The sequence below is a fragment of the Salminus brasiliensis genome, chromosome 12 (genome assembly GCF_030463535.1).
Source record: "Salminus brasiliensis chromosome 12, fSalBra1.hap2, whole genome shotgun sequence".
In the NCBI taxonomy this organism is placed as follows: domain Eukaryota; kingdom Metazoa; phylum Chordata; class Actinopteri; order Characiformes; family Bryconidae; genus Salminus; species Salminus brasiliensis.
The window spans coordinates 9,807,824-9,835,823 of record NC_132889.1 but is presented as its reverse complement, the minus strand read 5'-3'; the positions used below and the strand labels follow the sequence as shown (position 1 = coordinate 9,835,823).

Genomic DNA, 28,000 nt, shown 5'->3' with positions numbered 1-28,000 from the left:
TAGCAAATTTATCAAAAAAGAAAAACTATTTTTTTTTTATTTTGCATGGACATATATTAACAAATACAGATCAAATAGGCTCAACTCTTGGTAATTTGTGTTAAAATTACTACCTTTTACTTGAAATTAAATGTTTCAACTTCAACTGCTCGACCTACTTCTGACAATCTGATGTTTGCAGGAAGTTGGCTGGCAATGGACATTGTTGGACGGCCACTTCTGACAGATAAAGACTTGTGTTAATATGTGTCTTCAAATTCAAAGTAAATTGATGTGCGTTTGTCCACTTCATACTGAACTCTTGTCTGCTCAACCACATCTACTAAACCTGGCCAGGTGACTTAAATTAAATTTGTGTGAGTGGGGAAATCACCACAACTGAGCTGGACACTATGCACAGCAGAAACAGCATTTGTGTCTGTGAGTGTATCTGTTCTACTCTCAGAAGAGGGGCATGGATTTCTGTGTGAGATATGGTTCATGGTTGTCAGAGTAGTGAAGGTCTTTGTTTAAATTGTAAAGTGTATTTGTCGCTTTGCATTTAGCAGGTTAAATTTGTGTTTCACCCATTTCTTTTTCTCTTTTTCTCTCCCACTATCCTGTTGGATAAAAATATTTTTAATTTAATCTTTTTTGTTATTTTGTATTCATTATATTTATTGTTTCAACTATGTATGACTAATTATGCTCTTGTTTTTAATCAAAGCTGCGGTTAGAAAGTGATTATGTACTGACGATATGCATAATATTCTCAGAAACATGGTCATATGCTGTGAACAAATTCATCAAAATTACAACTGTACTAATACTATAATGCCCAGCCGTAAAATCTTTATCTAGATCTAAAAAAATGTTAACAGACTTTGAGGTATTTTGCAATTATCATATACCTTCTTTAACTAAATGAGAGCATTTACTATGTATGTCTTACATGCATCTACAGTTATTAGCCTCTGATGCATATAGCAATTATAATATATTTAACTTAATGATTGCATTCATTACGTGTCTGTCTTCCAGGCATATAGAAATAGGTAATAGCCTCTAAAGCATATCAATTGTGATATAGCAAAATATCTTTATGTAGACTATGGCTATCTATTCTAAGCACATGTTCTAAGCACATTATTCTAAACATATGTGGCGGCATCCACACTGCTTTTATGTCTTGTAGGAAATCATTAATAGTTTAAAGTCTGCTAAATACTACAGTACTACATAAGTTGTGTAGGTATGCATTTGTTTACTATCTGGCCAACATTTGATGTGATTTGATTTGATGTAACTAATTGACCATTTTCGTACAGTTCGCAGGTTGGAGGTGAAAAAGCACCTCTTCTGTCCGCATATGTTTTCACTTGTCATTGGTTAGAATGTTACATTGCGAGGAATTGCTCAGCTCGACTGTGGTTGGCTGTGCAGTCCGTGGGCGGGGTGGTAGCGGCGCTGCCTTATAGGAAGTGCTGCCTGTCGGTCTTTGTTGAGGGTCCAAAACGACTTTTTTTATTAGACATTTCGAGTACAAACCCTCGTAGAGATGCAATGAAAAGAAATAAAGGAAATAACAGTAAAAATAACAGAAACAGAAAAAATAACAGTATGGGACTTTAAATAGTATTCATTCAAAAGAGCAAGCATTTAAAAAAAAGGAATTTGGAAACATTAGAGTTCTTTTGCACAATTAGATGTCTCAGTAAAGAGTAATACATTCTAAATTCAACCAAGAAATTATCAAAACATGGGGCCGAGTCTCTCCACTTACAAAAATAAAGAAGATATTTAGCAAACAGGAAAACAGTATTCACTACATCAGATGTTTTGTTGTCAAGATCATTTATATAATACAAGACATAGTTAATATTAAAATCCGTAATGTTAGCTACTGTTAAAGACAGCCAGCTTTTCAAAACAGCTTTGTGCCGTCCAAATCGGGTATCGTCGTAAAACGCAACTTACATGTACGCATGCGTGAAGATTTACGCATGCTCCGTCCAAATCAGGCGGGTGGCACAAATCAAGTAGCGACACGCTCTACAATGGTAGCAGATCTGGCCTCATATTTCATGTAATGTAAAACAGAAGTAGCAAAATTGTGCGTTTATACCAAAATAATGGCTGGTACACAACCCGAAATAATCTTCAAAAAGGTAAGTTTAAGCGGTGATGTTTTTGAGTTAGGCCGTTATTTATAATATTGCAACGTACTAGCTGGTGCTAGTTTGCTGATTAATTAGCTGGATATAGCTAGCTAGCTAGTGCTAACGATGCACTTATTTTAGGAGACGGTGGGCAAACTGTTGACGCTGTTCTTCAAGGATGACAAAACCAAAGGTCTTGAGATAAAAAAAAAATATTTGAAAAAGACACACATTCGTCACGATTATATTGTGTCCTCTATAATAACTGTTCGTAACAACACTGTTAACCCTACTAACGAAGATTATTCTTGTTTCCAACCAGCTAGTAACGATGCTGTCATTCTCATGACCGAAATGCTGAAAGTTTTCGTTGTTGGTAGGTTAAGCCGGTTTTTGTATCTTACATAATCTAGGTCACGTCACATGGTATCTTTTGCATCTTATAGCATCTAGTTGCTGCTATTGCATACCAGGTGGTTTTTATTATTGCTTATTTCAAAATAATTACAACTCCGCTGGTTGTTCATATGTGAACATGTTTCATCAGGGCATACACTAACACACATTATGTTTTCTCAAAAACAATTCAGAAGCAGCCCGGAGAGCGATGAAACAGGCTGAGAATGAGGACTGTGGTAGTGTGGATTTGGAGCACATTGAGAAAATACTACCTCAGTTGGTGAGTATGTAGAAATTAGTTGAAACTTGAAGACAAATAATTGCAGTTATACTTGGAAATCAAACATTACATTCAAACATTTGTGTGTACAGAGCTTAGATTAGTCGATTGTCTCTCTTGACACTTGGAATATAACTTATAAAGGCCTGGTAGTTGTAAGTGGTGTATTTTTAGTTTAATTTTTACTTTATTTAAATTTTTTTCAATTAATAATTAAGATTCATTCAAGTGCAAGTTGGTCTGCATCAGAATGTCCCAGCAATTAATTTGTTTCTATGGCTGTTTGATTCTGCACAATAATTTTGGAATTGTATTGGCTTCAGCAGATAATTGCTTTAGATGTTTTGGGCAAATTATCAAACAGATATTTGATGATGTATGTTTACTCACACAAAGGGGTTGTTTTTAAGTGTTCTTTAGTAAAAGCAATGGTGCTGTTTAGAACCATGACAACACAAAGGACCCTGTGGATGTTTAAATGATTCTTTGCCTGATCAAAGGCATTTACACACACAGGTTGCCATTTATAAAACGCTTTATATAGAACCCTAACGTTTTCACTATTATGTGTTAAGGAACTTTACAACTCTACTAGAATGTAATGCTTGCCGAGTTGAGTCATCAAACCCTTGACACTTGGACAACAGTGTTGGCATTGATTACTAATAAAATATAGTTTGTTGCAATTATAAACAAACAGAAACTAATTAAACTAATAATAATCATTTGTGCTGTTTTAATTACTTTTCACCATATTCAGTAAACATATGAATTGTACTAGAAACAGCAAGTACACCCAGTAGCCATAAATAAAATTTGCACGGCGACTGGTTTTGATTAATTTTCTATTAATTGCCCAAAACTATCTTGTAGCCTCAGTTCAGATGACTGACAGGCTCCACTCTAATAGGTCCTGCAGCTTGTCACAGAGGACCATTCAGAACCATTTTTCATATGTTCAAAGTATCTTAAAGTCTCTGGAAAAAGGTGAATGTGAAGAGGAAAAAGGGTATTTTGGCCTGCATGGTATGTAGAACAGGTGTCCGTTGGCCATGCTAAGGAGAGGTTACTAGCACATCAACCAGGCTTTGTGTCACTGTTTAATGGACAAAGCACCTGTTAAAACCTTGATTAAAACAGGTTATTCACACACACAGGTGCACAATTGAAAGAGCTTAATTTACCCCCTCACAGATGATTCTTAAACTGGTTTGACACATTGTAATTTATAACATTTCCTTACAGCTTCTGGATTTCTGATGCCCTACCAAGTCTGTAGATGGCGCCATAGTTGTAATGAACAGTTGCTGCCTGGACTTTTTACCAAGTTTACCAAGCCATCTTACTACAGTTCTACTACATTTTGTGACCATGCACAATCAGCAATAGATAATAATAGATGCATATTGATAAATGCAAGTAACACATGTGCAACCAGTACTTCTATTGAATGATCCACTTCTATAGACTTAAATCAAATTTAGTCTGTGGTGGTTTTCCAGTGGGTTAAATGTGAGCAATTGGAAGTAATTAGAGTAAAAAGAGAAGCAGTGAGCTCCAAAGATAATACGTGTCAGGGAAAAGGACTACTTCCCAGCCACGTTTACTATGTTCTTCACTTAATGCAGTGTTATTTAGTTTGAGGTATATTGAAGGTCGAATTAACTATTTGTGAGTGATGGTGCCACCCAGAAAATTATGGATATACTGGAACAGGATGGCAAATAGAGATAAGGGTGTAATTTTGAAGGCTATTTAGAAATCATTGCTGTCATTTCAAAATATCATAAATAGTTTTGTTTGCAACTTGAACACATTAAACATGGACCCACACAAATGCTCCAAAATTCTTTGAAGGTTTATTTTTGTTTTCCTTCTGTAATGTTTTTTACAAACATTGTGACAGCAATGAAATTAGTTCATTTAGTGCACTAATAATTTTGTCCTTTGTCCTATAACCTGGTTGTCCTGTTTCTGTACACTGACCTAGACTGCAGTATTTCACAGCTTAGACCAGTTATTGGAACTAAATAAATAATTTTCTGTACCATACAGTTGAAGTCGCTTCAGTTTCTTTTTTTATTTATTTATTTTATCAACATTACAAAATTAAATAATATATATTAAATGCCAACAGGTGCTTTCAGATGTTTTATTAAAGTATTTTGGAATGGCAAGATCATCTTTTTTTTTTTATCAGAAAGTATTACAATATTATTAAATTATATGACTTTGTATGTGTATTTGTCAATGATAATTATTGAAGACATTGATTGCAAGCATTTTAAACTGTAGTGTATGCACCAAGTATAGCAGTGTGATAAATAGAATGATGAGGTAAAGTCTTTCAATGCTTAATACTCCAAGGTCTTAATCCTGTATTGAAATAAAAACAAAAAAACAACACTTTTATGCATAGTAAATGTGCTGAACACTTTAAAAGTGGGATGTTGTGATTAGTTTGCACTCCTATTACTCTGAATATATAGTTTGGGAAATCCAATTGTTTGAGATGCAGTGATCCACTGTACCAGTGTTTCCCGTGCTATTCAATGGCAGCACGCCATTGCAACACAAACGTGTTACAGCTAGTTTCAATAAACCAATTCTGTAGACGTAAGGTTTGTGTGTGCTTGGATTAAGCATACACACCACACAGGCTAAAAGGTCAACCCACCACTGTTGAGGTAAAAGTCGCAGATACAAACACCTTCACCAGCCTCTAAAAGCAACATAGTCACTGTGCAGGAACCTTACGTGAGGTCCATGCTCAGAGCAGTGACTGAGCAGGTAAGCTGTCGGCTGTAATGATGTGACCAAAAGTGTGCTTAAGGAATGTTCAGTCTGTCCCTAAATCCATCCTTCCACCTTGCTGGAAATCTGCTACAGTCATTCCACTGCCAAAAAAAGTCAATGGCAGCCTCAGTGACGAACATCTGGTCATCATGGTGCTTTGAGAGGCTGGTCCTGGAACAAATTAAAGCAAGCCTTCACCCATCCATCTTTGACCTACACCAGTTGGACTACCGAGTAAATAGGTAATGGCCATTTTGCTATTGTGATGCTACTGCCACTGTTCTTCACTCTGCACTTTCATCACCTTTAACGCCAGAGGAGCTATGTTTTAATACACTTTAGCCTTTTACACAGTTGTCCTAGGGAGATAACTTACTGATTTGGGACTTTCATAACCACCTGCCATTGGATTAAAGTGTTTTAGAATAACTCTTATCAAGCTATGGATTGCACCCTGCTCAAAATGTGTAGAAGGCCTCAAGGTTTTAAACATACTTAAGTTAAAGCCACTAAAATCACCACAACTAGTGTAACATAAGAGACTATTTAAAGGCTACTAAGAGGCTTTTAAAGATGGATCATTCAGTAGAAGTACTAGTTGGTTACCTTGTGTTCCTTGCATTTATTCATTAAACTACAGCTGATTAAGGATGATAGGAAAAGGTGTGCTCTGGTAAACTGACAGGGCAAAGTTTAGGGTGTGTCAACTATTCCTCCTTTTGGTAAGGTGTCAGAAATCCAGAAACCTAAAAGAAATATCTAATAAAAATAGAGTATGACCAAGCAAAAAAGAATGCCAATAAATGAAGGATAACTACCTTACATTCTTCAGAGTAACCTCAAATATCGGCTAGAGGGTATGATATGTGAATCATCTTTTATTTTAGAACACAGCTGTTACTTTTTTATTGTTTTGTTGAAGACTACAAGCAGTAATCTTATACAAAAATCTGAATCTCTATTACACATACAAGGAATTTTACTTGGTGGAAGCATGACATGTATGATGTAACAAACACACAGACCGTTAACAAGTATTTCACTAATAGAAAAATACACTAAACAATAAATATAAAGAATAATTTTAAGGTTAAAACATTCTAAAAGTAATAAAGATATTTAACAAAAAGAATACTGTGTATCCATGTGTAGCCTCAGTAGGCATCTATATATAAAGTATTATGTACTTACAGAAAATTAACATCTGTACAGCTGTACAAATAATCAAAGTGCAAATGCTATGCATGTTGTGTATCAGTACTGTGCTGCAATCCAGTTTGGTTCAGTAACTACTACATATATTGTTATATGCCAACTGTATGAAAATGTGTGTTAGTGCTATTAAAGTATAATTCTAAGTGACTATTTAAAAACAAGTACAATCATTATGTATTTGACAGGCATGCTTGTACAATCCGGCCAAGCTGGTAGAAACTTGAGTCTTCACTTACCCTATATCATATCTCTCGTCCGGAGCTGTGCATATTCATCTCTGTAACATTGCAGACTTTTGACACCTACTTAAAATGAGTAATGATGAAAACATTCAGATACAAATCCAACTAATTCTAAAATGATCAGCTTAATAAAATTGTTGCATGCAGCCAGTTGTCTGACCCTACATTTGACCATAGGTGAGAGTCATATACAGTACCTTACAACCACAAACTTGAATGTACACTGCTCAAAAAAATAAAGGGAACACTGACACATTCTAGATCTGAATGAATGAAATATTCTCATTGAATGCTTTGTTCTGTACAAAGTTGAATGTGCTGACAACAAAATCACACAAATCATCAATGGAAATCAAATTTATTAACCAATGGAGGCCTGGATTTGGAGTCACACAAAATTAAAGTGGAAAAACACACTACAGGCTGATCCAACTTTGATGGAGCGAGACATGATGTCCCAGATGTGCTCAATCGGATTCAGGTCTGGGGAATGGGTGGGCCAGTCCATAGCTTCAATGCCTTCATCTTGCAGGAACTGCTGACACACTCCAGCCACATGAGGTCTAGCATTGTCCTGCATTAGGAGGAACCCAGGGCCAACCACACCAGCATATGGTTTCACAAGGGGTCTGAGGATCTTATCTCGGTACCTAATGGCAGTCAGGCTACCTCTGGCGAGCACATGGAGGGCTGTGCGGCCCTCCAAAGAAATGCCACCCCACACCATTACTGACCCACTGCCAAACTGGTCATGCTGAAGGATGTTGCAGGCAGCAAATCGCTCTCCACGGCATCTCCAGACTCTGTCACGTCTGTCACGTGCTCAGTGTGAACCTGCTTTCATCTGTGAAGAGCACAGGGCGCCAGTGGCAAATTTGCCAATCCTGGTGTTCTCTGGCAAATGCCAAGCGTCCTACACGGTGTTGGGCTGTGGGCACAACCCCCATCTGTGGACGTTGGGCCCTCATACCATTCTCATGGAGTCGGTTTCTAATCGTTTGTGCAGACACATGCACATTTGTGGCCTGCTGGAGGTCATTTTGCAGGGCTCTGGCAGTGCTCTTCCTGTTTCTCCTTGCACAAAGGCGGAGGTAGCGGTCCTGCTGCTGGGTTGTTGCCCTCCTATGGCCTCCTCCACATCTCCTGGTGGACTGACAGACACAGCAAACCTTTTTGCCACAGCTCGCATTGATGTGCCATCCTGTATGAGCTGCACTACCTGAGTCACTTGTGTGGGTTGTAGAGTCTGTCTCATGCTACAACAAGTGTGAAAGCACCACCAACATTCAAAAGTAATCAAAACATCAGCCAGAAAGCATAGGTACTGAGAAGTTGTCTGTGGTCCCCACCTGCAGAACCACTCCTTTATTGAGTGTGTCTTGCTAATTGGCAATAATTTTCACCTGTTGTCTATTCCATTTGCACAACAGCATGTGAAATTGATTGTCAATCAGTGTTGCTTCCTAAGTCGACAGTTTGATTTCACAGAAGTTTGATTTAAGTTTGAGTGATGATGTGTTATTTAAGTGTTCCCTTTATTTTTTTTAGCAGTGTATTTTTTTTAGATTTTAAGTGATGGAACAACACAAAGCAGAAGTTCTGTTTTGTGCTACATAATCGCATATCATGGGAATTACCAAAACATACATACATACCGATCATGTATTTAATATGTAGACAAATGTACATAACACTTCTATTTTTGCATGTTTTTTACATTGAAATGTTGCAGATCATCCAACTAATTACAAAAAGATTACAAACTATAAGGGGACAATACCTGCCCATCAGTTTGAGACTTAAAGCTCAAATGCATATCTGGTATGCAGCAGGACAATGCTCCAAAATACACACGCATAAGTTCTGACCTGAATGCTATGGAAAAACCTTAAACGACCAAAACCCTCTAATGTACAAAAGTATTCATACCCCTTAAACCTTTTCACATTTTGTCACCTTACAGCAACAAACGTAAATGTATTTTATTGAGATTAAGTTATATATCAACATAAAGTAGCACATAATTGTGAAGTGGAATGAAAATGATACATCAAAAGTTTAATCAAATAAAAATTCAGCCTCCTTTACTCTGATACCTCTAAATAAAATACAGTGCAATCAGTTGCATTTAGAAGTCACTTAATTAGTTAATAGTAATTTAGCCTCAGTATAAACACACCCGTTCTGTGAAGGTCTCAATGGTTTGTTAGAGAACACTTGTGAACAAACAGCAAGGAACTGACCAGACAGGTCAGAGATAAAGTTGTGGAGAAGTGGAGCAGGGTTAGGTTATAAAAAACATATCCCAAGCTTTGAGCATCCAAAGGAGCACTGTTCAATCCATCATCCAAAAATGGAAAAAGTACTCTACAACTGCAAACCCACCAAGACATGGCCGTCCACCCAAACTGAAGAGATTTAGCAAATATTCGCTCCTCTTCACAATTATGTGCTACTTTTTTGTTGGTGTATAACTTAAAATCTCAATAAAATACATTTAAGTTTGCTGCTGTAAGGTGACAAAATGTGAAAAGGGGTATGAAAACTTTGGAGGGTTTTGGCCGTTTAAGGTTTTTCCATAGCATCTCAATGGGAGTCAGGTCGTGACCTTTACTTGACCACTAAAAAGCCTTCATTTTGTTTCTTTTCGAGCCATTTAAAGATGTGTATTTTGGAGCATTGTCCTGCTGCATACCCTAAATGCATTTAAGCTTTAAGTCTCAAACTTATAGTTTGTAATATCTTTGTAATTAGTTGGATGATCCGAAACATTTAAATGTACCATATGCAAAAATAGAAGTGTTATGTACATTTGTTAATATGTACATATTAAATACATGATCGGTATGGATGTTTTGGTAATTCCCATGATATGCGCTTATGTAGCATAGAATGTTCACACAAAAACTCTCATTCTCAGCTGCAGTGGTTTCTAGTGTGTTCGCATATTAGGTACAATTTTTGATTATTATTATTATTAGTAGTAGTAGTAGTATTTATTTATTTTTTTGTTTGTCCCACAAACACCAGACTTTAGTGTCTAGCAGGTATGTCAGCGGCATTGCAGCTGCATCTTCCAATATAATGTGTTGATGTAATGCCAATAATAGTAGAATTTCATGGAGAAATGTATACAAGGTTACAACACTAACAATAATCTTACTCCCATCTCAAGTGAAGACTATTCTTTCAATGTTTGTAATGCAAGTTTGTGTTTGAAAATAATAACAATAATTAAGTAAGAATAAGAAAAATAATTGTTGTAGTTATACTATTAGTAGATCAAACATTAATCATTTGAAGGCCTTTTGTATAATTTCTGCTGTGGATAATGTCTTCTATTTCTACAGACTTGGTGAAAATATCTCATAGGCAAGAACACCATGCTCTTTCATTGAGTCATTGGGCAGGACTCCCAAAACTACACTTTTCTGCCTCTGTATCAGTTAATATGGAACTCTGATAAATGCTGTAAAATGAAAGCTAACTTACTACTATTTTCTTCTATTTGTACTTAGATAGTTAAAATAACTTAAAATAGTTTGACACCATATAGTTAGACACCATAGAGAGCTTTATGTAGCCTCTGAGGGGCCTCTCTCTTGCAACTGCTAAATCTTCAGTAGGGAGCCCCTGGCTTAATGCTTGTGCTGATAAAAACATTTGGCAGCTGAGATCAATCCTAAGTAATTTTGGCGGTTGGCAGTTTGTCTGGGGCTGAGGTTAGGCTTCTGCTGTGCTGTGCTGATTGGCTGGCGCTCTTGAAGCCATAGGGGATGGAAAAGACTCTTCCGGAACAAGTGAGGTGGATGACAGGGTCTGCGACCTTGGCATGCAGTTAAGAAAGAGGAAAGGGCAAGAGAGATGAACAATTAGACTCTACCCAGGCTATTTCTGGAGTCTTTTTTTTGCTCTCAATCATTGGTGGCGCTCTCTTAAGAGGTCTTGCAATAAAATTAAGGTAATCCCTTTACATAACAGGTCTAGAAGCATGGTCATTCAATTAGTTTTATGCACGGTCTAAAAACCAAGTACCAAACTGTGGTGACGTCAAAAAGATCATAGTAATTGGGATGATGGCTAGCCCAAAACGAAACTGACCAGATCTTTTAAAGGAAGGAGGTTAACAGAGCATTCTATTTTTAGTTACTTCAAAAACATTGTTTCGCTGACCCCATATGTGCTTGTCTTTCAGACTTAGAAACTGTGCACTACTGTGTCATGTGCTCCAGATCATGAGAAAGGCATTTGCCTGGTGATATTTAAAACTGAGCATCTAGTGACTGAAATGCCTTCAGTGGTGTGTTGGGGGTCTCATAGCAAACACAGTAAGGTGTTATACCTCAGTTGAACCTTACGTTAGAAAGCTCCTCAGCACAAGACCAGATACACAAGTGCTGCCTGAAGCCCTTTTAAGTCATTATTCTGTCCAAAAATACAAATTTGAATAACAGCACTCATTATTTTCGGGGTAATGAAAAAGGGTTCATACCCATTGTTTTATCTTCTACTGTACATTTTGGGGACAAATGTAAAAAAAAATAAAATAACAATGTAAAAATAACAGTATTAACTATGTTAAAGAGCCTTTGGATTGGTAGAAAACTTTTGTAGATGTTGTTAAAATATTATTATATCCCTTGGTTTGGAATGAACTCGACCCATTTTATCAGCACTTTGTAGTTTTAATCACAGACTGTAGTCCACCTCTGTAGTTTCTCTGCATACATGTCAGAAATGTCAGAGACTGTATCTAGTACAAGAATAGGTGTTCCATTTTTTAGGTGCTCTGTTCAAGTGCACTGATAATTAGTGTGGCGACAAGTACAAAAAAAAACTTTAAAAAAAACCTGTGTCCGTACGAGCATCCTTAGTAACGATTTGCCCCTGCAGAGGAAAAGAGGCCAAGGTGAAATGAGGCTAACAAAGTATGCAGAGAAACATATGGACTACACTCTGTATTTATAGAAAAGTGCTCCTATGTGGAAGGTGGAGCTGATATAATGGGCTGAGTTCATTCCAAACCAGGGGTGGTCATAATATATTCTGAAATGACTGGTGTATATTGGGCGAAAAAAGGTTCCTCTACCAAGTCAAAGAACCCATTGTCAGTACTGCATTTGAAATCAAGTAACCCCTTTGAAATTTACATGGATTTTTGTATTGCTTGCTAATAAAGTGTGATCATTATCTTCACATTTTGTAAACCTTTAGCTACAAGAAGTAAGGAAACATCTGTAGCTAATAGCTCCAATAGCTAATTTGCTAAATGTTTTAATTAAAGCAACATTATGCAGCAGTTTATTCATCAGCGGGCAGAGATTCTTACTGACATCATCAATTCAAATCAAATTTACACAAAGCAGCACACAATCCATAATAAGTAAAAGTAAATTTATTAAACAAATGATGGCACCCCTGAAAATAATGTGAACCAAGGGACATGTTAAATCAAGCTGTCCGTTAATTAACATCACAGGTGTCCACAATCTTGTAATCAGTCAGTGGGCCTATATATAGGGCTACAGGTAGTCACTGTGCTGTTTGGTGACATGGTGTGTATCACACTCAACATGGACCAGAGGAAGTGAAGGAAAGAGTTTACAAGAGTTCACTTTATGTAGTCTGTATTACTTTAAGCAACATGGTCAACTGGAAGGTTTTGCAGTGGGGCTGTGGTAGAAAAAATACCCTCCTTACACTGTGGGCAACTTGAATGCTGGCTGAGAGAATATGTTTAGTGTGTGGGCATAACATTTCATGTAGGGATTTACCCAGTTCAGCAGCAACAACCATGTTGGGTGTGTTATCAGTAACTACAACTAAATCTTTCTTTGTGAACTGCCTCTGCTACATTCTTTAATAGCTCAGCCATCGCTTTAAGTGGCAGTTAACTGCCACTCATATGTGATAAATTAACTGTTATGTTGACATATAATTATGTGGCAAAGGATTGCCAATGCATCATGTTAATTATACTACCTGTTTTCTTTAGTCATTCTATGACTTCGGTTTGGTCTCTGTGTAGAGTCTGTGAGCTGGCTATCTTAGCTGAAGAGTACACAGCGTAACGCAAAAGCTTTGATTCTCAAAGACTGTATATGAATGCAAACTCCTGGCAATAAAAGTTGCAATAGAGTTTGTAATTTGCATTGCCCTTTGTGAGTTGGGTGGAAGTTTTGACACTTTGTTGTGTTTTTTAAATATTTTATAAGTTGATGTGTCAGTAAAATATTTTTATATTTTATAAGATTGCTGCTGAACCATGTATAACACGAAATCAGCTAAATTTAACATTAAGTCTGATGTTATTTCTTTTAACTTTTCGTCTCAGAAGGAGAACTTCTGTTTTGTCACTGTTGAGATGGAGGAACATCCAGCATGGCGTATATTTTACATAGTTTAGCATCTTGTTCTGCTAATATGTACATCTGTAGGTTGTCTGCATAACAGTGGAAATTAATACAGTATTTGCTTATAACTTTGCCCAGTGGCAGTGTGTATAATGTGAATAATAATGACCTTAAAATAGAACCTTGCAAGCATTCCATATTTTACTTTTTGTATAATTGGAAGATACATAATTTGCATAACTTATGGTTAGGTAGAATGAACTACAATGGGGCTATTCTTTGATGTAAACTATATTTTCTAATCTTATTGGGAGATTAGTGTGATTTATTGTATCAAAAGTTGTATTTTCAGAATGTAAGCACAAACTTGGTTTTTAAGTTCATAAACTCCAGAAATATACTATTGCCCCATCCTAAGCCATGTAAAACAAGGGAGCTTTTGGAATTATCAGGATGTTTACAGCCATTGTTTCTGTGAAGTGTAATTATTCAATATTCAATCTGCATAAAGTGTTTTTATAATGATTTAGTAAATTTGCACACACATAGTAAACAAAAGGCCATAGCTGTAGCAGCTTAACTAGTAATAGGCTTCAAATATAACCTAAGCTTGCATTATTTTCCAGCAGACTTTCTCCAGCAGGTGGTGCTATGAGAAACAAACTGCAGTCAGTGCATGAATTGTCTGAAGATTTTCTGGCAGAGTGTAAGAAGTTTACCTAAATGCAGTTGATATAGATAAATGATACAAATGTGGCACATTGGCAGAATTAGGTGAAATGTAGGAGAAAACCATATGGTAACTGATGATATGGTAATTAGCTGATTGCAAAAAAACTGTACATTAGCACAGATGTCAAAAGATTGTGAAAATATGTTTGGTGAAATGTTTGTCAGATACACTTCAGTCTGTGCTAGCCATAGAATCTTTGGATATGTTACTCTATGAATACAGGAAAATAAAACTTCACTTCTCAGTCAATTACTAATGATTATTTGGCAATTGAAATGCATGAAGACAATGCATACTTGTTCTTTTGTCAGCAAGAAATAATGTTTGGTATATATACTTGTTTGTGTTTTTATATGCGCTGAATGTCATGTGATAAATGTAGCATATTGTTGTGTGTCGCATATTGTTTGCCCAAAGTCCAGTTTAATCATAGGTAGAAACAGAAATGTTCGCCATCATACAGTGGTAATCTGGAAGGATGAAGTCTAATGTATAAACATAAAAGCAGGTACTGCATATTTAGGGTTTTTAAGATTTATATTCTTTTAATTTTTTGCAATTTTCGTTTGAATTACCGGTGTGACCAGCTGATCTACTGTTCTAGATTACAATGTGATGATAAACATACAAAATGAATAGTATAACATTCTCTGTCAGAGGGTGTCACAATAATGGGAATAAGAGGGGACTTTTGCTTGAACAACAGCGTTATGAACACAACACAAATAAGTCAGAGTCATGTGGGACGCCCTATAACTATTCAATGCCTTCTACAGAAGAGGCCCTGCATCTGTGGTTGCAGGTGCTGTTGAAATCTAAAACATCCACCCAAACATCCATAGGTCTGCTCTTGTCATTTTGTAGAGGAGAAACCAATGCCAGAACACCCTTCTCCAGTGAAATGGCTCGGTTATGCGGCTCTGGTGCGGACATGAGTAAGGCTGTTGGCTAAATTAGCTTTTAAGCTAACATTGTACCAGAAGGTCTACCAGAAGTCAAGTCAAATTTATTTTTTATAGTGCTTTTTCAGCTGTTGTCACAAAGCAGCTTTACACAATCAGTAATTAATAAAAGACAGAAAATATAGAAAAACAAATAACATAAAAAGACATGAAAAATCTAACACCCCCAGTGAGCAAACCAACGGCGACAGTGGCAAAGAAAAACTCCCTCAGAGCTGGAGGAAGAAACCTTTGGAGGAACCAAGACTCACAAGGGGGACCTATCCTCCTCTGGTCAGAACTATTTATAAATTATTGATAAATTACCAAACCACCTATACTGTTGTACTGCTCAGGTCTGCAACATTTTCATAATCATAATATAATGTTCATGGTGAAGTGTAACTAAATATAGTCATGGCAGTAATGGTAAGTGTAATGAGAGTAATGATAGTTAATAGTGGTAATAATGCTTGTTGTGTACTTGTTGTGTTCACTCAACCTGATAAGACGTATGGACGGTTGAATGGATGTTGATGAGGTCCTCTTTTCTTTTGTGGATGTGGTACACCACAACACTCTAATCATTTTGTGTTATGTGGGAAGCCATGCTCGAAATCAGTGTTGCTCAACCCTGGTCTTGGAGACACCCTACCCTGCACATTTTAGTGCTTTTCCAACACACCTGATCATTAACTCAGCTCATTAACAAGGCCTGTCAGGGGTATGTTAAAGGAGGGAGTCCACTAAAATGTTAAGGGCAGTGTGCCTTCAGGACCAGGATTGAGAAACACTTTTCTAAAAAGCTCTAAATAACGTTACATATCCTGTTTAAATGTTGAGTTAGCACAGCTAGACACCTTATAGTCCTTTATGATCAGTGTCCACAGCAGTAGCTTACCTCAGACTGCATTTAGCCCCGGGGGATACTAGATACTAGAGCCGGATACTAGAGCCGGATGCATGGTTGTCCCCTTTTCTAAACATTCCATATTAATAGAGTACAGAAGGTACTGTAAAATAAACTATAGTGACATAAGGATGATGGCTGTATATACAGCAAAAGTTTGAAAACTGGTGAAAAAAAAGGTAAATTTGTGAAGCCTTCAATTGAGAGGTCAGATTACACAGTCACTTACAGAACACACAAGCTAAAAACCAAATGTTCTTGAAGCATGAGGGTGGGCACCAGAAGCCTGGGTGGGTGAAGGTTATGTTAGTGTTGTTCATTACAAATAGTTTGTACAAAGTAGGTATACAAATGCTAAAAACATGCTAATAGAAATCCTTCTGAGATCTGCCTATTTTTTTGTGTTAAGTAAGATTACCAATGGTCTTGTCATCTTTGTGATGCCACTTATTTATATAGCATAAATAGTATTCATGGGGGTGATATAGGCTATAGAAAATAGAGAGATTTTGGGTTGTGCCATGGTTTACAATCCAAATGATATGCTAATTTTAGGAGGTAGGGCTTGAAAATCCAAAATAGCATTTGGAAACAGATCAAATGCAAAAATCTCACAGCAAAAATGTCTGCACCAGTAGCAATGTTTGTACTTTGATAAGTAGTGGAGTTCTGTGAGATCAGTGACAGACAGAATCTCTTCCTGATATGGTCAAGCATATCAAAAGACTGGCTTTACACTAGTACTGGCTTTACACTAGCACTAGTAGGTGCCTAAAAGCTGCAAATAGTCATAAGTAAAGTGATTTATTTTAATGAATGAAAATTGTTATGGTCTAGTGTTGCTGAGCAAGGTGTATAAAGAGAACATGCACACCACTTCTGAGATACTTTAGTATTTTGCTGACAGTGGTTACTGTATATCGTTTTTTCATCTCTCCTGATTTGTGGAAATATAGCTGCAGTTTAAAATGAAAGACTAATGTCTTTCAAACTATATGAAAATAAACCCATCTGAGAAGCACTACTTGTCATTGTATCCCTGATATTCAGAAGGGATACTGGGTCTGTCCACCTCCAGCTGAGTAAACTACTTAAGTCAGTCCTGTGTGGATATAGACCTGAAGATGGAGATGGGAAAACCTAAAATGTGGTAATGATAGAGATAGTCAAACACAATAACATCTTTCTCTAAGACTTTCTTGTATTATTTCAGCCAGTGTTTGAAGTACTACTTTTGAATTTCTGCCCTTTTTAAGCCTTACATCTGCTTTCATTAATATTATTTCCTTGCTAAACACAATGAAAAAAAAATGGTAGGAAAAACATCACACCAAACACTGTAAAACTGTTTTTATCAGGTGTAATAAGGTTTTCACTAAAGGAGTATTGCTATGCTGGTTTGCCCAAAGGGAGCCCCCTAAAATCAGTTGTCCTGCTGACTTTTGATGGGCATTTGGGTTTTGTCCTTTGGTGGGGTTGTGAGGGGCTGTGGTGGCATCTGTGTAAGGGGCACACATAAAAGAAGCCAACAAAAAGACACATACTATGAGAGGGGTCAAAACCATTGAACAATAAAACATGTTTTATAGTGAGTATTCCAGAGCCTTGCAAATCAGTAGCTCAAGCCCTGTTTTATGTATGTATGCCCACACATATTAACACATATGGACTTTTGCTAGCACATACAATGACGAGTAGTAAGCAAATAATGTAAATGAACAATTACATCATGAGTGTTCCATGCCAAATTGAAGATGGGCCACTTAATTCACGGTCTCACATGCAGTCCTCTGCCCTCAAAGTCCATAGCTATCACTTTGATTCTTTATCCACAGTGTGTCCTTTCTTTCTCTTGGCAACCACCCCCTGTTCTTAAGTTCAGCTGATGGAAGCTCTTTTGTCCACAAGCACCCAGGCAACAACATCAAAGGATTGTTGGATATAAATGAAAGTAAGTGAATTTTGTCACAATTTTGCCTCATCGGAGCTCATAAATAAAAAAAATCTCAATGAGACTGCTAGATATTTATGACAAAACTTCAGTAAAAGAGGGAGGCCCAGAGGAATAAAAGGGTCTGAAGACAGTATGGTTCAATATCAAATTAGATATCATAATTCTTATTGTTGGGTAATTTTGCCACAGCTTCCAGTTCGGTTGTGTAACTGCTAAAATCTGAAAAGTGGAAAGATGAGTCAAAGTTTGCTTCATTAACTGAAACATAAGTAAGAATAGTCAAGTTATATCAACAGGTCAACACATTCAAAACACAGAGAAAGGAAAAAAATAACAGGGTTATTTATGAGATTTGTAATCAGCCTAGTTCTGTTTAGGAACAACTAAAAGAAATTACAGACTGTTCAGTCATATAAAAAAATGCAGACAAACGGACACAAAATGCATGTTGCGGACACATGTCCTTCATGTTTTGTGTTGTCGCCTAAATGTGAATACTATAAACCCTGGATATAGAAACAGTTGCAACAGTCAACCAGCAGTACAGCAAAAGATAACAAAACAATTAGCTGATTATTCATCAGGACAATCAGTACCTGGACTGGTTTTAGTGAGTAAGTACTCTTCTTAGTTTTCCAAAAGTGTAAAAATTTTAACTCTAGTTTATATTCTGAATAGATACTCTTTTACATCTCAACCTGGACTATAAAATATACCGCCAAGCAGGTTTTTTAAAATGAGGACAAAATATTTACATTTACAATGTTTTTATATTTATTAATAATAATTGCAATGAGGGATTCTTTGTAATGTAGTTTACCAGTAGGCAATTGTTGTCAAACAACATTATGAGATCTTTATTATATATATTCTTTGGTTATTAACAATTCATTGCAAATCAATACGTCACAAATATCACCAAACTTCGTTCCATGTGAATAATGCAGTTAATGTTGTATAGATTTAACAGGATTATGTATGAAGCCTGAGAGTAATATTAAAGTTGTTTGTGAGCAAAAAAAAACATGAACAATATAGAAATAAATTAATCCTTCTTTTTTTTTTTCCTCTGACCTATGCTAGCAGTTTCTGCTGCTATTTCTGGGCTTTATAGCTAGCACGTAAGACACATGTAACTGCTGTTATTCATTGCTATATATTTCATCCTTTGTAGAGAAAACTTGCAGCAGCAGAAAACATATTTACTGTCTGTGTGCAGGTATGTTGCAAGTGCATTTAGTTTTTTTTGAATGTTGTATTAATGTGATCACTAGCTTTGAAAACAGTGAGTACTTATAAAAACCAGTGGATACTTATAAAACAGTTTATGAAGAAATCTTTACTTAATCTTTTTTGTATTATATCTTTTATACTTTTTATACTAAAGCCTCAATTAACCAGCCTGTATCTGTCTACAGTGTCTTGTAGTACAGTAAGTTATGCTGTATTAAACTAAGTGTGAGCTTGCAGTTGTGAACATGTATTGTTTGATAATTGCAACAAAAAAAAAAAGTTTCAAGTGTGCTTTGCCACAGAGAAAACTTGCAACTGCAAATAACATATATTCAAGTACTGAAAGTCACTGTCTGTCTCTGCAGAGAGAGAGAGAACAATAGAGAGAGGATAACGAGAGAGGGAACAACCAGAGCGTCCTTTCTCAGACCCACACACACTATGCCAACCTGTATGGTCAAACGTTCTGATTTGGTCCATACAGAGTACTTCACAGCTTTAAACGTGGCTCAACCCAGCTTTCAGAATCTGAACACATCTGTTTTATGAGTTGAAACACTACCTCTAACGCCTGTCTGCTGTCCACCTGTTAGACCGGCTGCCGACTTGGATGCTGGCTCCAGATTGACTGCCTGCTGTCTGCCTGTGAAGCTAGTTGCCGATTGTGATGTTGGCCAGTTCCGCAGCTCCGCAGCCAGTGCAGTGTAAGCCCTCTATTCAGTCTGACGACAGAGACGCTCCTCTATCCGGCTCCGGCTTATAATTAACAGGCCAAACCTCAAAGAGCACAACATTTCAGTCTTAATGGCTTCTTTCCAAGGCCCTGGTTTAATACTAAAACAGTGCCTATAAAGCAGTGCTGCAAACAGAGAGGAAGAGAGATATTAAGACAACAAAGCACATGCAGCCCATCCCGGATTAGAGGTTCTGTGTCCCTTTGTAGCAGTGGTAAATGCATGCAATCAAAATAACTTCATTTGAGTCTCCCTCATTGTCTTGTCCTTTGCTCTATATTAAGACTGCACAACAACGTTCAAAAGCAGACACAGGAACATTTCTGAAAGCCACGGGGAGAACATTAATTCAGTTCATGTTTAGAGGGCATATTGTGCGATTAAGGGAAGCCCACATCAAAAGGTGTGGTTTCAGAAAACCTCCACTTGTAAAACAAGTCGCTTCTTCTTTGTAATATTGTGGAGAAGAGAGGTGGTGTTGTTTTTAAAGAGGGACAAGCCAGTGTTAACAGTTTTTACACTGTTTCCCATGTTTCAGATCATCAAAAAAATATTAGGGGGAAACAAAAAATCCAAACCTACTTGGCCCTGTGTGAAAACGTTATTGTCCCCTAAACCTAATAACTGGTTGGGCCCATTATTCTGCCTTTAACCAATCCATGCAGTGAACACACATGTACGTACTAGTGAAACACACACAGTGACCATGAGCGCACGTGCCTGAAGCGATGGGCAATCATTGCTGTGGCACTCGCAGTAGCAGCTTGCAGAGCCCGTGTATCAAACCCACAACCCTGTCATCAATAGCCCGAAGCTCAAACCACTGACCCTAAAGCCACCATGACCCAAAGCATACAGCAAAAGCTACACATAAATCATTTAAATATAACAACAAGGTGAATGTTCTGGAGAGTCAAAGCCCAATCTAATATGTGGCTGTGGCTATTCACGCCCGATTCCTGTGCAACCTTACAGATCAGTTGAACAGTTTTGCGAAGCCTGATTGAACTAATCCCTAATAAGAAAACCTTGATAATTGTGAAAGATGCATACGTGGATTTTATGAACGGTTGTTGAACAAGACGCATTGTTCTTAACTAATGTATGTTTATATGATATGCTTGTAATTGTGGTCAATTTCTGTTGGCTTGTTCACTATAAAATGATTACACAATGTAAAAAAAATTTACAAAAAAATAATTGTGCAGTTTACAGCAGATTTTACATTTTGAAGAGAAAATAAACATTTCTTGTATTGTGAAGGCATGTACTTTAAACAGAGTAACCATTTGATAGGGCCAGCTGAACTCCAGCTGAAAAGATTCAGTGGGGAAGAAAGGGTCAGGGCTCCACGTAACTCACATCTGCGAATGTCTTCCTTTCACCTAGTTCACTTTTGTCCTCCAGCTATCTACCCAACATCAAGGCTTCCCAAGAGATTATGGGGACTGTCATCAGACAAACAAGATAAGCAAGGTCTATTCTTGGCTAAGTTGATCAAAGCTCTCAAGATTAACTACATGTGCCAGCTTCAAACTTGAGTCAAAATCAAACACAGATGAGGTCATTGGGAATTGGCATTCTACTGTCCCTTTGAGCCCCCCCCCCCCCCCCCCCCCAAAAAAAAAGGTCTGAAATTAAATACATACACCATGGACACCATTGTAGTGTTTATCTTGTGATACTGGCCCAATCTGTGATTTAAGAGGGGGGACATTTAAAAGAGTATAGTTGAATAAGAGTTTGGCACATTTAAAAATGTTCTTTAGAAATGTATTTGTTTTCATCTACAAAGTAAGTTTCATGCGTTTTTATTTAAATGACAACTGTGCCAGACTAGTGAATTAGTGAAGTAATTAGAGCATAATGGAATAAATACAGTTAAAGTCTACAGTTACAATAATACCCAGTTCAAACAGTCATCCCATTATAGATGAAGATTCCTTTGAGTTTTTGCATGCTTGAAAAACCTCATACACAACTTATTTTTAAAAACTTATTGGTTCAACACATGTGCTGTCTGTATTCAGTTACACTGCGAATGTGTGGCTATGTATGATGAAACGGATCATTTTCTATATGCAAAAGTGTATATAAAAAAACATATAGCAATACCGCAAATACGGTATTGGTGCTTATTTTGTTTTAATATAATAACAAATGATATTGCTTGGTTTATATATGAGATTTTCATTGTATAGAATCCTTCAAGACCAAAATACAAAGTAGTAGGGGGGGAAATGATTACTATTATTATTATTTGTTGGAGAGGTGGTTTGCCAAAACATATTTGTAATAAACAGACAGCTGAAAGTACTGTTATCCAAGTTGATCTAACTCAACCTTCTTAGCTTAGTTTATTAACTTCTAATACTACAGATTATAATATTATAATATAATATTTAATATCATATTTTAATTTTCACCTAGTTACTCCACTAGCCGGGGAATCTTTCCTTCATAAAATGCCCTATGTGTTTTTCTTGTACTACACAATTGTAGATGTCTTCACAGGAGTTCAAGCACATGATGGCATGATTGTGGGGTAAATGCTTGAGCCACTAGTCTCCAACCCCTCTTATATATCTGTGTTCTTGTCTGTACTTGTCTCCTGTGGACTTGTGAAACATCATCCGTTGTTCCCAACGAAGTTCTGGTCCATTCAAAGGTTTACATATAGCCAAGTACAGTCCAAATGCCCAGATGTGTTCTTCCGCCCGTTACTGAGGATGTATCAGGGCATGACTTGATGTCACTTGTGTGGAATTGGCACTTGCCGAATCAAACTCGCCAAGTAAAAGGTAAAGGTAAAGGTGTACATATTTGTCACTGTACACTGCACAGCGAAATGTGTCCTCTGCATTTAACCCATCTGTGGAAGTGAACACACACTGATCTAGGGGCAGTGAGTACACACACACCCAGAGCACTGGGCAGCCAACTCCAGTGCCCAGAGAGCAGAGAGGGTAAAGGGCCTTGCTCAAGGGCCCAACAGCGGCAGCTTGCCGAGCCCGGGAATCGAACCCACAACCCTGTTATCGATAGCCCGGCGCTCTAACCGCTGAGCCACCACTGAATCCCATCATAGAATCTCCTCATAGACAGCAGCCGACCACCTGAAGCTGAACCCAAAAAGACTGTGCTGCTGAACATTATAGAAACTACAGGTACTCACAATGATAATGCCATCTCTTTCGCGAACTCAGTACACCAGTCCAAACTTGGCATACTCACTTTAAATGTTCTTGATTGGCTTAATGTGTTAGATTGTGGTTTGGAGTTTAAACCTTGAGGAATGTAGGAACTTCAGAAGCGGGCTATAGACCACTGGGAAAAAAAATAAGCATTTTCATACAATTCAATTTAAGCAAGCCAAAGGCAACAGTGTCAAGGAAACACTCTCTCAGAACTGGAGGAAGAAACCTTGGGATGAACCAAGGCTCACCAAGGGGGACTCATCCTCCTCTTGTCAGAACTATTATAAATTATTGATAAAAGTCATTGTACCACCATAAGGGTTTTTTTTTTGTACTGGTGTACTGATATAATTTGGATATACTAAAAAGATCTAAATATCTATATATATAATAAAAGATCTTCTGAATAAATAATTTAGCTTTCTTATGTTTGATGATTAGTTGTGGATCACAAAAAGTATTCCAACTCAGGTACGCCAAGGTGTTCATTGGTCTCTATCATTTCAGAGAAGCAGCTCCGCTGCTTCACAGCCCAATACCACTGAGATTTTTAGCCCTCCAGACAACACTTGGTATTGATAACCTTAGACTCATGTGCAGCTGCTTCATTCTAATTGGGAATGCTGTATATATAAACATTATACATAAGATATGCGTGTGCAATCAAACACTTGTGTAAGCAATGTGTGCACCTTAAAGTAAATGAATAAATTTGCTTTTGGTGTTAAAATGTTACTCTTTCTTGTTAGACATGCTTTTCAATATCTCTGGCTTTAAACCAGAACTTCTACTGAAACTGTCTTTATGGCAGTTGAAAAGCCCCATGCTGCAACAGTCAATCTGTATCTGTATTAGCTCTCTTGGTGACTTAATAAACTGTCATGACTTCTACTACTGCCATACTGGTAACACTCAACTCATCCTTTCTCAGGAATCTCCTCATTGACAGCAGCCCACCACCTGAAGCTGAACCCAAAAAGACTGCTGCTGAACATCATAGGAACTACAGGTACTTACAATGATATTGCCATCTCTTTCGTGAACAACCTGATCACTCTTCAGCAGTAATAAGTAATTAGTTACTGTTCTTAACGTTGCAAACTTGACTGGCTTATACATATTTCTTTTCTCTTTAGGCTTCTACAAAGCCTAAAATGCACTAGATATTCCCTCATTTGTCTTATTTGCATCAGTATTACTCTAATATCTGTCAGTATCTTACCTCAAAGACATCTTTGGACTCCAGCCGGTAACACTTATAAATGTTTTATAAGCTAACATTATTAATAAGTTGTTTATTCATAATTAAATAATAATGTACAAATTATGTATTCACATTTAACATATAATAACAACAATTCATAACCTACAAATAAGCTTTTACTTCATAATTATCAAATGGATGTTAATAAATAGATCTAGTATTCAGTTGTTATACATTTCCATTACAGTTATGTACATATGATAATAATGTAATGTTACTAATAAGTCATATGTAGGTAGTGTATTAACAAAGCACTTTGATAAGCCAAAAACCTCTAAATCTAGTGCTTCTTGAAAGTCTCACCTCTATATTGTGTATCTTTATTACTAAGAATCAGCACTGGCTTGTTCTGGCAGTATTTTAGCTCAAGGCTATCTTTAGACTCTAACCTATTTATGGTAGCTAGGGATGCAATTTTACATAATACTAGCTGCTAATGCAATGTCATTTACTAAACTTTAAGTAAGACATTTATAAATAAATTGGTTTGACTTCATTCATTTAGCATGTGTTGACATTTACTCTGTATTTACCCTAGTGTGTACTGTGTATTCTCAATGCAGCTGCTGTGTTCATCATGAATTCTGAAGTACTAGCATATATATTTACATTACATTTATTGCATATATGCTTGTACCATATCTTTATAAAAAAGTAATCAAGTATACACGTTGACATGTTATATTGGCAATTTTAAAACCCTGTCTTATGAAGTGTTTTTGCTCTGTATTCAGTGGACAAACCAACCCCTCTTTTATCCATTCAAACTAAACAGACTATATTGAGCTATCTATATGGCTTCGGAAGATTTAAATTGACTCAGTCGTTTCTGTAATGTTAAATGATGCATTGTATTATTATTTTTCAGCTCCATTTTCCAAACTAAACATCAGGTTTTGACATCAGCGTATCATTGTCATTTCAAACGTACCCCTGGAAACAGCACACACTTTGTGATTGATCTCAGAAAGCTGCCCTGAAGCTTTACTTTGAGGGAGAAACCACGGAACCACAGTTAATGCCTTGCAGTCCCCTAGTCTTAGCTACTGGCATCAGATTTTCACTGTGGAATACATCACTACAACTGCCGTTTACTCCAGCAGAAGTTAGGTGCCGTTGACAAATAAAGAGACATAAAAAGAGACTAAAGAATTAACCAGAGAGACTAAGGTTCAGAGCTTGTTTACTAAAATCTTGAATGGGCTGACAAAAGTGTTGACATATACACGGCAAACATCAGTGTTGACTTAAAACACAGGAAAGTCTGTATACTAAATTATTTAGACTGTTTGTTGTCTAAGTCACTTCTTCTCTACTGTACTTGCTTGATAATGCTTTGCTAATAAGCCTGTTCTGCAGCTAAACTTACTGTCATTACCTCAAAGAAGAGTGCTGCCACTGTAAAATTGCAGATGGCATGCGTGGTTTGTGTAAATTAAAGAATAAAGTGCTTGGTTTGAGAGCAGGACTCCACGAAGGAAGAGGTGTTTTCTTCACTTTATATGTGGTAAACATTTTTCAGGAGGTCTTGGGCTGGGCATCATCCTTTCATCCCTCACCACAGCCTGAACAGACATACAAAACAAACATATTTACACCACGCTGGCTTTTGTCCATTTTAATTCCAAAGAAACCCAAGTTTTAATTAAGGAACAGTGCTACCCTTTTATTCCCCAAAATATATAACCCTGATAGAACTGTATTCATTGTCTTCATTGTCTGTTATAAAGAATGCCATTGATTCACTTGTAGCTTACATTTAGCATTTAGAGTGTGTTTCCCCTGCACTGTGTTGTTCCCACCCTCTTCCTGCCTGTGATGATCATAGAGAAGACATTCTGTCTGTTCTGAGAACAACCTTCAGAGACTTCTCCAAACAGACCACTAAATACCAAGTCACATGTTAAACGCTTGCACTCCTCAAAAAAGATTGCCCATTGAAAATTTAGTTATTCTTTCTTGTAGAATTTAAGCAGTGGATTAATACCTTTTTACATTTTAAGCTTCCAGATACAAGACAGCACCAAAGACAAATCTTATTTAATATGTGGTTTCTATTTTTACATTGTGGTACAGGGAAATGTAGGGAAATGTATTTACTGTGTTTTAGAACACTGTCAGCATCACACACACAATGCATATATGGTCATTACTAAATTACTTAACTCTACTCCCTGAGGACTTAAAAACAACAAAAGGATCAGCATTAAATATTGCCAATGGCAGTCTCCCAATCAAGACACGACATATACAGCATTATGACAGTCTAATTTGATGATAAAATGTATTGTGAAAGACAAAAACATGAATATGAAGTTGGCAAAGTTGAGCCAACATGGTATCACTACAGACATTGACACACCCATTGTCACGTGTCATCATCATATGTGTTTGCACCACTTCCTTTCCTATTAAAATATTGTAATAAAAAAAAAAAAAAAAAAAAAAAAAAATATATATATATATATATATATATATATATATATATATATATATATATATATACTGTGTGACAGTACTGTGTATATATATATATACTTTGTGTCCCCCAAAAAAATGTATAGAAAATACCAGTATGGCATCTAATTGTCATCTTTTTCCGCTCTGATGTTAATGAAAGGCTTCGGTCTGGTGGCTTCAACTACTTAAAGAGTGACTTATGGAGAATGTTTCTAGAGAAGGACGCTGTGATATGAGATATGAAGTTGTTGAGTCTTGAAGTCTCTAAAAAGGTGAAATGCGTAGGGACAGGGGTTGTCACCAATCACCCCCTTTATTAGAAATTATTTGCATTTCCATGAAAATACAGTACTGAACCTCAACACTCCGAACTGTGCTCTGGTACAGTTTAACCCTTGGCTGTAAATGCTTATGAAAACTGGCAAACTGAAAACTGGAATGTTAGGCAGCTATTAGTTTGTAATGAAATATTTAGTGGACTATGCTAATGATATCATATTATTGTCAAACGGTACACCCTTCTGACCTATGCCAGTTTATCTTGTACACCTATCGGGTATTTTATTAATAAAAGGGTAAAATTAGGGCCGCTCCTTTACTTTTATGGGATTCCATAGTTTATAGTTCATAGATACATTTTAAGCGTATATCCCACATGAATTCCCAGATTTTATTTAAGAATTTAATAGACTAAGTGCAGGAGTCTATTAAGTCTTATTTATTTAAACCCACCAAAACTGATTCCAGTTTAAAACTTGGTTCAGTAGATAAACATTAGAATGTTTCAAGATGTGGCTATCATGTACAGACTGTCAGTGTCAGTGTGAGGAGCTCAGACTTGTGGAAGATTCTAATAAACTAAAACCACTAGAAGACAGAACAAGGGAGACAGACATCAAAGTCCAGTAGAATTACACAGACCGTTTGATCTCCCCCCCCCCCCCCCCCCCCTTTCAACATCACTCTGGACTGTTTACTCTCTGGTCTTCATTACGCTCCTCCTCCATCACAGTTTCCAGGCCAGGCGGAGAAAAATAGCATTGGGGGCTATGATACCTTAAAAATGGCAACATATCTCTGTATGTCACCAGTTAATGTTCATGCTATTATCAATTATAAATAATATTTAAATGTAAAAAAAAAAATGTTTT

At 36.8% G+C, this 28,000-nt stretch overlaps 1 protein-coding gene across 3 annotated transcripts; it reads left to right on the top strand.

Annotated features, from left to right (window-relative positions):
• Positions 1-1,995: 1,995 nt before the first annotated feature.
• On the top strand, positions 1,996-26,780 carry cenpx (centromere protein X). Of its 3 annotated transcripts, none has more exons than XM_072694367.1 (5): positions 1,996-2,147; positions 2,280-2,331; positions 2,461-2,514; positions 2,729-2,817; positions 24,057-26,780. In XM_072694367.1, the coding sequence occupies exons 1-5, from the start codon at positions 2,112-2,114 to the stop codon at positions 24,069-24,071; spliced, it is 246 nt and encodes an 81-aa protein (XP_072550468.1). In that variant the 5' UTR covers positions 1,996-2,111; the 3' UTR covers positions 24,072-26,780. The 3 variants fall into 3 exon arrangements, with proteins under 3 accessions (XP_072550468.1, XP_072550465.1, XP_072550466.1); XM_072694364.1 differs by lacking the exon at positions 24,057-26,780 and adding an exon at positions 17,843-17,953; XM_072694365.1 differs by lacking the exon at positions 24,057-26,780 and adding an exon at positions 4,063-4,869.
• Positions 26,781-28,000: the final 1,220 nt, after the last annotated feature.